Source organism: Melanostigma gelatinosum (genome assembly GCF_949748355.1).
Source record: "Melanostigma gelatinosum genome assembly, chromosome: 17".
Classification (NCBI taxonomy): domain Eukaryota; kingdom Metazoa; phylum Chordata; class Actinopteri; order Perciformes; family Zoarcidae; genus Melanostigma; species Melanostigma gelatinosum.
In genome coordinates this window covers 18,599,356-18,610,264 of record NC_136650.1, presented here as the reverse complement: position 1 = coordinate 18,610,264, position 10,909 = coordinate 18,599,356, and the positions used below count along the sequence as shown (strand labels likewise).

The 10,909-nt window shown below is 42.8% G+C and overlaps 2 protein-coding genes across 2 annotated transcripts; one reads left to right on the top strand and one right to left on the bottom strand.

Annotated features, from left to right (window-relative positions):
* Nucleotides 1–2,618: 2,618 nt before the first annotated feature.
* Nucleotides 2,619–5,041, bottom strand: oxsm (3-oxoacyl-ACP synthase, mitochondrial). Its single transcript, XM_079287522.1, has 3 exons — nucleotides 4,969–5,041; nucleotides 3,840–4,887; nucleotides 2,619–3,183 (listed from the first exon to the last, which is right to left on the bottom strand). The coding sequence occupies exons 2-3, from the start codon at nucleotides 4,829–4,831 to the stop codon at nucleotides 2,781–2,783; spliced, it is 1,395 nt and encodes a 464-aa protein (XP_079143648.1). The 5' UTR covers nucleotides 4,832–4,887; nucleotides 4,969–5,041; the 3' UTR covers nucleotides 2,619–2,780.
* A 282-nt stretch (nucleotides 5,042–5,323) lies between these two features.
* On the top strand, nucleotides 5,324–10,702 carry ngly1 (N-glycanase 1). Its single transcript, XM_079288348.1, has 12 exons — nucleotides 5,324–5,463; nucleotides 5,780–5,894; nucleotides 6,039–6,278; nucleotides 6,655–6,817; nucleotides 6,935–7,154; nucleotides 7,404–7,525; nucleotides 7,974–8,119; nucleotides 8,630–8,740; nucleotides 8,838–9,023; nucleotides 9,171–9,356; nucleotides 9,803–9,980; nucleotides 10,071–10,702. The coding sequence occupies exons 1-12, from the start codon at nucleotides 5,363–5,365 to the stop codon at nucleotides 10,244–10,246; spliced, it is 1,944 nt and encodes a 647-aa protein (XP_079144474.1). The 5' UTR covers nucleotides 5,324–5,362; the 3' UTR covers nucleotides 10,247–10,702.
* Nucleotides 10,703–10,909: the final 207 nt, after the last annotated feature.

Below are 10,909 nucleotides of genomic sequence, written 5' to 3'. Positions count from 1 at the left end.
TCCAGAGGAGCTAATACAACGTAATCTCTAAAAATGGGTCTGGAACGACATTCCCCAGTACAGTGATTCATCATCTGGGTCCGGCTTTACATCATGCTACTAAATTCAGTCGGGACAGTACAATTACTCATCAGGTGAAATGCAGAGCAAAATATCCAAGCTTGCCACAGACAGATCAGGAGGTGAAGGTTTCAGTGTGAAACGTCATGCACTACTTATATAGGCATCAAAACAGAGAGACAGTGTGAGCAAATTGAAGGTATATTTAATATATAAGTGGGTAAGGGCCAAGTTTGCGTTACTTTGATTCATTATAATTATAACCTATTTCTAACTTTGGGAATAAGTAATAGCAACTGACAGAATCATGGGTGGATTATGAGACAATGAGCCCCTTTGCACAGACATGCGAAAGACCCCATCACCTCTCCTACATATAGGAGCAAGACACACAGACTTTAAAGTTGTTTCGCCTGTTTTTGTTGTTGTGTAGTGCGTCTTTGAGGTTGTTTTTCCCCTTTTTGTAGTGATTTTGTGTGTCTTTACCAATGTGATTTCACAGAAATTGCCACGGCCTCTTCAAGGCTTATTACAATTTAGTTTTAAAATGTCAATTTATTCCTGCAACACTGCGAGAACAATGAAATGGTCTTGTGTGGTGTGTAATGGACACCGTCTGGAGCCACGAATGAAGCTTTAGTCTTGTTTAATGTCTGCCAATATCCGAAAACCATTTTCTCTCATACTCTCAGTGGTTTAGGGATGAGGAAGGGTTGGTAGGATGAACATATTTGGGTATATGCATAATCTAATTGGGATCATTGTTTATGAATTGTGAAATGAATAGTAAGTTAATTGCTTGAGGAAGTAGGAGCATTTTGCACATGTACTATATATTTACGTTGTTTTCTATATTTTTTATTATTATTTGTATATTAAGAGTTTGCTACATGTTTAACATTCTTTTTATTTGTTATGTTAGTTTTTACTTGTTACATGTTCAAAATAATTAAATTAAATACATAAAATGTGAGATTTGTCTTTAATTTTACGACTTAAATCACTCTCACAGCGCCCAAAATCGTCATGGAAAATGTAAACACACATATAGTCTCAACAATCACCACCCTTCACAGACATTATATGTTTCACCTATAGGATGCCAGACACTAACGATGTCAGTGTTAACCTGTCCTGTCCTTTTGATTTCTTTCATTCCACCCTGATATAACGGCACTATTTATCCTCTTTTACCCTCTGCTCGGGTCATCCCTTGCTGTTTTCACAAGTTTTCACAAGCTGTGAATGAAATAAAAGGCAGAATCCAAAGGACAACAACACAGAGTAAGAGGTCTTGGTTTTGAAAGTGCCTCCATACATGATCACAAAAGGCACTCCTGTTAGATTGGCCTCCATTAGGATGTTATTAAAGTCGGTTGCACACACCTACAGCACCACTTATTTCATAATTGCAATACATTGTCCAAGCTTTGAGGCGTCTGGTTTCCTGTGTTAAAGAAAACACAGCTTGGATATAGGAAGCAAACAAGAGGCAATTATCATATCTTATCTTCCTAATATGATTATTCATATCAACCTCTTATTGGATGATTTCCTCTCAATCTACTCTAACTAATGGATCTAAAAGCTTTCTGAGTCTCTCTTGCTGCTTCTCTTCAGAGCACTTGGAAAAGCTCTAAGGGATCTCAGAGGAAGACCTCAAGTCAGTTTGTGCTGCTTGTAAATGTGGTGTTTATCTTTCTGTTGCACTCAAGTGTGTAAGTGTTTTGGAAATGTGCATGAAAGCAACACGCATGACTCGCTGTGAACCAACGCCACCTGCTGGAACAAAGAGAACGTCTGTTTCAGAATATAGACTGTTGAGCTCAGTCTATATTCCAGGTCCAATGGTGAAACGCTCATTTAACAAAGGTATCGGGAAATAAGGGCAATTTTGAGGTACTTTTTTTATAGGCTACTTCAACTCCACTGCATTTCACTGGGAAATAATGCACTTTTGACTACACATTTCTTTGCTAGCTATTACTAATTACTTTTCAGATTAAGATTCTACATAAAACAAACATATATTTTATAAAATACAACATATAGTTGAAGATATTAAACAAGTGGTTCTCAACCTTTTTTGCGGTTTTTGTGGTTGTAAAACAATTATTGGAGTAGTTGCTGACCAGAAAATAAATAAGCAACTATTTCTATTTTGAATATCAAATAATTATAAAAGTATCTACGAGCAAAAAATAATGAAAGATAAGTTCAAGATTTTCTGCTTTGCTTTATACAATTGAAAATAAATATTTTTAGACAGTTGGTCAGACAGAGGAAGTGTCACCTGTGGATTTAGGAAATTATACCGAGCATTTTTTACTGTTCCTTTGATAATATATAATCCACACCTTAATCTGTAAATCCGTTTGCCACTGAGCAGCTCCACGGCACCTCGGTAGTGGTAATGAGTGAGAAACAAGGGTGGGTTGGTTGTTTTCTACACCCAGATTGATCCTTCCAGTCACAAGCCTGCAAATATTGACAATAATATTGTGGAGCAGAGAAACACACGAGCCAGATCCATACACAGTTTACTCACAATTTTTAATTTGAACATTTTCATGTAAAAACATTTAAATGTCATTTTCCTTAAATCAGTTCATAAGAACACACAATCAACTCGTAGTTATTATCAATTCTACAGATAGATATTCCATCAGTGAAAGTCTATGATACCAGTTTTAAAGAATACACAATAAAGACTTGTGTCATCAGATGCTGGTGAGACACAGTGAGGCGTTGGTGCCGCCAAATCCAAATGAGTTTGTGAGGGCGACCCGCCGGCCCTGAACGCGCCATGGCTGCGCCGTGCGGGGGACGTAGTTCAGGTCGAACTCCGGCTCAGTCCGGTCCAGGTTGAGGGTCGGGGGCAGGACCCCGTGGTAGCAGGCCAAAGCGGTGAACGCCGCCTCCAGGGCCCCCGCGGCCCCGAGCAGATGTCCGGTGGCTCCCTTGGTGGAGGAGACGGCCAGGTTGTCAACTCTTCGCTGGAAGAGCCTCTTGATGGCGGCGTTTTCGGCCGCATCGCCCAAAGGTGTCGACGTGGCATGAGCGTTCACGTACGTCACGTCTGCCGGTGAGACCCCGGCGTCTCTGAGGGCTGCAGACATGCATCTGTAAAGACAGTGGACAAAGTTGAAACTATGAATGAAATGACTGTGTGTAATGTGAAAGGCATCTCTTGTAGTGACAAACCAAAACGAAACACCACCCAACTGAACAGGATTTATTGTTACAGCCAGGTTTATTCTACGTCATTGGAAAAGCCCACATACAGACTACTGCTTTTGAAAATGTGGTTTTATGATAATGTCCCATGTATAACTAGCCAAATCTGGTGTTGGAGTGCAACATCTCTTGGGGTACTATGTTTGATTGCCAGGGTTGTTTATATTTTAATAGCTGTCCACTGTGGTGTTTTTTTCTGTCTTTTTCCCTCCTTGAAATTGCACGGTGTCCAATACAAAACACATTTGTACGATGTTACACATAATGAACAAAAACTTAAATGACAAAAGAAAATCAGCAGCAAAGCAACAAGTATTGGAGGAAAAAGTGAAAAAAGTAAACATGCATGACTGCATTCCTATTCTGTTAATCATCTTGTGTGACCCTTTGAGTTATCAAGGACCCCGATCCCCAGGCTGCGAACCACTGCTTAAATAAGTGACACTAGTTTTGTGGCATGACATATTTGAGAATATTAAATGCAAGCACAAAAGGTTGTCTCTTGCGTGCTTGAACAAACAAAACAAACTAAAAAGAGTCACCTGAAAGCGCCATCTCCATCCGCAGTGGGTGCGGTGATGTGGCTGGCATCGCCAGAGAGTCCATAACCCAAGATCTCTGCATAGATCCTGGCTCCTCTCTTCACCGCGTGGTCCAGCTCCTCCAGGAGGAGCACCGCCGCTCCTTCGCCCATCACAAAGCCCTCTCGCTCTGGGTGAAAGGGCCTTGACGCCCGCGTGGGGTCGTCATTCCATTTGGTGGCGAGGGCGCGTGCCCTGGCAAAGCCGGCTACTGACACAGGCCCCACACAGGACTCTGTTCCCCCCGTGACCATAGCATCTGCATCCCCGTGGGCAATGAACCTGGCGGCATCACCTATAGCGTGTGCACCTGTGGCACACGCTGTGGACACTGCATGGTTGGGACCCTTCAGTTTGTGTCTGATACTTATGTGTCCGGCAGCCATGTTGACAAGGATGCGAGGCACGAAGAAGGGACTGACTTTTTTGTAGCCCTTTTCTTGGAAGGCGACGGCGGTGCGAGCGATTTCATCCAATGACACCATGCCCATGCCAACCGCCACCCCAGTGTTGACTTGTTCCTCTGGGGTTTTGGGGTGCCATCCTGAGTCCTCCAGGGCCAACCGAGCAGCTCCGAGGGCCATCACAGTGGCGGGAGACATGCTGCTGATCTCCCCACGAGAGGCAAACATCTCGTCCTTAAACTCTCCGTGGTCATTTCCTCTGGGCACCAGTGCCGCCACTCTACAGGGAACAGACCTGTACTCCTCTGAGTGAAGGGCAACAATCCCACTCTGGCCTTTGATGAGGCGGTCCCAGGTGAGGGCAGTCCCTGTGCCCAGAGGACACACTAACCCTATGCCAGTTATGACAACCCTCCTCTTCTGCTTTCCGGAGCTGCAGCGTCTGGAGTCTTGGTTTGGACAAACACAGACGGTCTTTTGAAGAAGTGCCCCCATGTTATGTGGCCTCAGCTGGAGTTTAGTCCAACAGGATAGTGATAGAGCAGACATGCTGCTGTATCTGTCAAGTTTCACACAGCTTGCTTGCAGCTTTGGTGAATCCCCCTCTTAATAACAGAAGAATAAATGTACAAAATCAAAGTTTAAACGTGCTTACAGACGCAACTGGACTTAAGTTTGTTACTTACCCGGCCGATTACCGCTTCAAAGTTAACTGTCAATTCTTATTGCAGTCGTAAAGTGAAAAAATATATCTTTGAAACACTCCGTAGCGATTCTTAGGTAGCAACTTTGAACGCCGGATTCGTTTAACATTTAAATATCACATTTTTAAATATAATCAAACCAATATAGCATGAAAACAGATGATATGTTATGAAACACAATTACACACAATTATGGTAAAATAAAATAAACGTTATTTACAGTATTTGAAGCTGCAAACACGTATTCAGGCGCTGATGGGTCAGCTAAAAACAGGACCCAAAATATCTACTAGCCAAAATTGCTACTTTAGCTTTAAGGCTAGCCCTGATACTCGAAAGGGAAAGGACTTTTTAAGTTTGTTCAGGAAATACCAGTATGGCTTTGTCACCAGCAGTGACGGCATTGGGTGAAAATCCAAACGAAGTCTTTCTAGACGTTGCGAAGTTGTTACTCACATACGCGGATAACATTTTAAGGTAAGGTTTGTGAACTTAGCAACGCAATACAACAGATGTGATGTGTTGGCTTTCTGTGCATTACAAATGAAGTAAGATTTGTTAATATCGTGTCAACCGCCGGTAGAGCTAACTTAGCTGTAACGTTACTTGTACAATAAACAACACAAGTGAATCTAGTGAGACCAATTTCATGATTTGTGTGTCCTCATTCATGAACACATACCTCATTGGTTTGTATAACGTTATATGTCTATTTCTGCCTGAGAGGAACAAACTATATTTTCTGAAAGGCCTCGAGAACAGCTGTACTTCCTCATATGTCATCTACCAACAGGTATCCCAATGAGGAAAAGTACAGGTCGATCCGCATAGGCAACCCCACATTCTTCACCAAGCTGTTGCCCATCAAAGGTGCGGTGGAATGCCTTTTTGAGATGGGATTTGAGGAGGTAATTAATTAAGTAACTGCCAGGTGGCTGCTGTAATGAGTTAAATACGTTGTACCACTTGCTTCATTGCCTATGGTCTATTTGTTCGTCTCTCATTTGCCCAACTGTGAGTCAATTTTATGACCTCTTGCACCTCATTTTCAGGCTGAAACACACCTGGTGCTCCCCAATTCTGCATCCGTGGAACAGCTGAAGCTCATCAGGGACTCCATAGCAGCAGAGAGGGATCAGAGACAGCGTGGAGGACAGCCTGTCCAACCTACTGCTCAGACTGTTGCACCCTTGGCCTCCACCTCAGTCTCACCCTCATCCTCAGCACCAGAGAGCTCCGCTGCTGTCTCCAGCCAGCCAGTTACACCACCTCCATCGCAGCCTTCATCCTTGGTAAAGATGTGCTCTTCCTCGGTTTAAATGGCAGAAACTGTGATTGAACATATCTGAAGTGTTACGCTGTAATATTACTGTAGCAGAGTCACAGGGAGCCTGAAGACACTGCAAAAATAATATGATCTTCATTAACGTGGTTGGAATATTCTCCATTTTTTATGTTGAAATTGGTATTTCCGCTTCAAATATGCTCATCGGTGGTTACAGTGATTATCATTAAATAAACAAGATTTTGGGTTTTAAATTGGGGAACTTCAATGTAACTTCTTAATGCATTGGCACTCTTTAATATTAATACTGTTTTATTATTTTAGGATATTTGGGTGTAGCTTGTTGCAGTTGTGTAATCTGGATGTTTTTTTTGTCTTGTCAGGAGAACAGTATGAGCTTTTTTCTGACCCTCCAGTCAAACTTCCAACACGTGATGCTTTATGAAAACCTTGAGCTGCAGCAGAAAGCCAGGAGCCACATCCCTCACCAGCAGCTGGCCTCTGCTGCTGAACACAAGCTGAAAGAGGCGAAAGAGGCGGATCCAGGTGAAGTCCCCTTAGTCACTCAAAAGAATCAGCTTTATATGTGGATTGTACTGTATCCAGATAAAGATGTGCATTGAAGAGTGATTCAAACCCTCTGATTTGCTTTCCTATGTGCAGAATGTAAACTTGGAATGGAAGACTTCCTGGTGCTGGAGTTGCTCAGATGGTTCAAACAGGACTTCTTCTCCTGGGTGGACTGCCTGCCCTGCAGCCAATGCAAAGGCAAGACCCAGAACACCACGGCCCTCAGTCCCACCCCCGATGACATCCACTGGGGAGCCCAGCGAGTGGAGAACCACTACTGTCAGAGCTGCCAGCTCTCCACCAGATTCCCCAGGTCTGTGTATGATTAGTTCTTACTTCTCCCGTAAAGGAATTAAGGATCATCTTTTGAAGTAATATTCAAATTCGGATTAAGTTGCAAAAAGAGGTAGGCAGGTTTTTACTGCTTTTATTTTGTTTTTAAACTGGTGTGGAACATTTTTCCTGCAAATAGTTATGAAGAGTATGAATGAACTTGACCACAAAACATATGGCGAACAATGAATGCTATGATTGCTTGTTTTCTCTCTGTTGTTAATACCAGGTACAACAACCCTGAGAAGCTTCTTGAAACCAGGAGGGGGCGCTGTGGGGAGTGGGCCAACTGTTTCACTCTGTGCTGCAGAGCCCTTGGCTTTGAGGCCAGATATATCTGGGACAGCACAGGTACGTACGAGACTGACAGATGTGACTCAAAGATTTTCCTTGGTCTTTACTGATAGTGAACTGGATATCTTTAGGTTGAACTGTTGCTCTAAAAGTAATCAACTGATTCATCAATATTGGAAATAGCCAGTTTACGAGCTAAATGGAGACCAATAGGTGACGTGTGCACAAGGTCTAGAATGAGCTTGCTCTGCCTTCAAGAATAGATTCTGTGAAACACTGAAACCAATTATTTTAAATATTTTACCATTAAAATAGTACAAATTTAAGATATTTAAGATATTTAATACTAATTGTATTGCACACTTGAGTTTCATCTATTAGGAACATGTCGTCACATTTTTACTACATCACAAAATGTACTTTGTTATGCGCTCTGATGTCAGAACAATTCAGGAAGTGTATGAGCGGCTCATTGACATGAGTTTGGTTCTCTGTGATGTTTCAGACCATGTGTGGACAGAGATCTACTCGGTCTCACAGCGTCGCTGGCTGCACTGTGACTCGTGTGAGAACGGCTGTGATAATCCTCTGCTGTACGAGGTTGGCTGGGGGAAGAAACTGGCCTACGTTCTGGCTTTCTCCAAGGACCAGGTCAGACAAATGGACAAATGCATATTCCTGCTTCGACTACAACTGTTGGTACTAATCAGTCGTTAAAATCTAAAGTGGTGTCAATCCAGTTTTATTTTCACTTTAGATTTTGGTCTTATTTCTGGGGGTTAGTTAACAAATGTCCAAAGTAATGATTTATTTACATTCAATGAATTACATGAAATGATCATAGCCAACAATGTTTTATTATGATTATATGTCATACAGATGGTAATTGCAGAATTCCTGTATGATTGTGTTTTCTTTCATGGATTGTTTTGAGTCTGGATATAAAACACTGCGGCTGTTCTGATGCTCGGTGTGAATGAAAACGTTGTCTTTTGATCTTATTTATTTTATTTTATGTGGTAGTTTATTTTCACCTGTAATGCTTAGCACTCCCTTTGGGCCAGTAAGCAAAGAGCTGTGCACTGTTTACTGTAGTTTAGGCCTGAACACTCTTCCAGCGGGATCAGACCGTTCATACTTCTGCATGTGTTTGTGATGCAGGTGGTTGATGTGACGTGGAGGTATTCCTGCAAACATCCAGAGGTTCTGTCGAGAAGGACCAGAGTTCAGGAGGCCTGGCTGCTGCACACCATTACTGGACTTAATGTCTCGGTAAAGCTTGACCCTTTTAAACTCCACTTGTAAGACTGATTGTCGCGTTGAGCCTGATAAGTAAGTAAAGCACTTTCCATCTGCTCTGTTACTGAAGAGGCAGCAGACCTTAAGCCCAGACAGGAAGAAGGAGCTGACAGAGAGGCTGCTTGTCGAGCTGGTGGAGTTTATTTCCCCCAAAAAACCAAAACAAGGAGAGCTGGGCGGACGCAACTCTGGCGCTCTGGCCTGGAGGATAGCACGGGGGGAGACCAGAAAGGCTGATGCAGGGACCTCCACACAGGTACAGTTTGTTATATATGGTGTTATAATTGCGCTTACTCCACTCCGCATTATGTGTCTAATGATTCATGTCTTTATATGTATTTTAATCAGCCTCTTCTCATCGGCAACATGATCTGTGTGTGTGTGTGTGTGTGTGTTTTCTCAGGCTACAGGTTATGTGTTCACTCCTACTGAGAAAGAGAAGAGCGACCGGTTGCTGCATGTGCGCTACAGTGCCACTAAAGACCAGTACTGTCGAGTGTCCAACAACTCTGAGGTCCTTCAGAGCTGGGATCAGTGTGTGTGGAGGAAGGAGTCTGTCTTCAGGAAGGTGGAAGATGACTGGCAGATGGTACATTTATTATCGTCTGACTAACAAACTCATGGGTTTTAGTATTCTATGGCTCTGGATAGGACACGTTCTTAATGCTATTGGGGAGTGAAAACTTATAATGTAAACACTTCATCAATCTTTGATTATAAATGTATAATAATAGCGGGACAGAGGTGTGAAAAGCCTGTGTTGGTGGTGGAGTCTTTAATGATGCTCGCCCTGTTTGACCCGTTAGAATGCTAATAGGTCACATTTGCGTTTTCAGAGAAGTTGTAGTCATTGTTTGATTTAATCAGAGCGTGTGAGAACCACGCCGAGACAAGAGAGGGAGGTTACGTTTAGAGGAGGCACCTTCTGTTTGTCACAGACCAGTCGACCCACCAGCACCAAAACAAGCACTCTGATGATGATGCTGCTGTTTTGATGTTATTTTGAACGTGACCAGATTGTATTTCTTTCTTCAGGTGTACATCGCTCGAACAGAAGGCTCCTCTGTGGGGAAAATTAGCTGGAAGTTTGACTTTTCTCCGGCGGGAATGAAGATAAAGTCGGTGTCGATCATGGCCAGTAGTCAGACCTTCCACTCTGGGAAAGTCTGCTGGCACTTGCAGGCGGGCCAGAGTACCACAGAGTTCTCCGGAGGTATGGTTATGTAATAGATATTCTGATTGAATACAACGTGCGACGCGATCCTTCCTAATGATTTCCTCTCCCGTGTTTGAACCCCCGTAGACGGGAAGACGCAGACGTTCCAGAGTCTCTCCGGCTCCTCAGAGTTCATGGTTGTAGCGGCGCTCAGTGGTGGCGAGGAGGAGACGTCATGGCAGCACTCCCAGCTCTTCAGACGAAGCTTGAAGGAGACGGAGGAGTCCTCCTTTGAAATCCTCATCTATTTGGAAGATGCTTAACAGTCGTTTGTCTTTTTCAGTGTCGACCGCTCTGGCGAGTTCAGCGCAAAGATTTCTGGATGATAGTTTTTGTATGATGACAAATCAGTGCAATATTTAAATGTGTGTCAGACCTCAAGGATGATTGAATATGCATGGCCTAATAAAGACATGAATTCTGTACCTATCACAGAGTACAGATGTTGTCACATATTTTAAACATTATTTTTGACTGAAGGCCAAATAACCTTCTGCAACATGAAGTCTAAAATATACATGTAAAGGGTTTTAAACATAATAAGCCATTGTGAATGTCTTTAATTTGTGATAAATTGAGACATTCCACACAGCAAACCCGGCTTGTCAGCTTAGTTTGCGCCAGTTCTCCTGCTTTGTGCTCATTAATGTTGGTGAATGTCATTTAATATTTGGCTATGGCATCTTTACACCGTGTTATGCCAGTTTAAGTGAGTGTGAGTGTGGTGGAAAGGGCCGAATGTTAGGAAATATATGGTGGTACAGGATAATAAAGATATTTTTTGTAGTCTATGGCAATGTGTTCGTTACGTTTAGTTAGTCTGATGATGAAGCTCGGAGTTTTTGCCGCCATCTTGCGTTGGGAAAAAAAGCCCCATGGGCCTCTAAATATTGACGTTTCCTATTGGTCGAGGTACCGGCGATTTT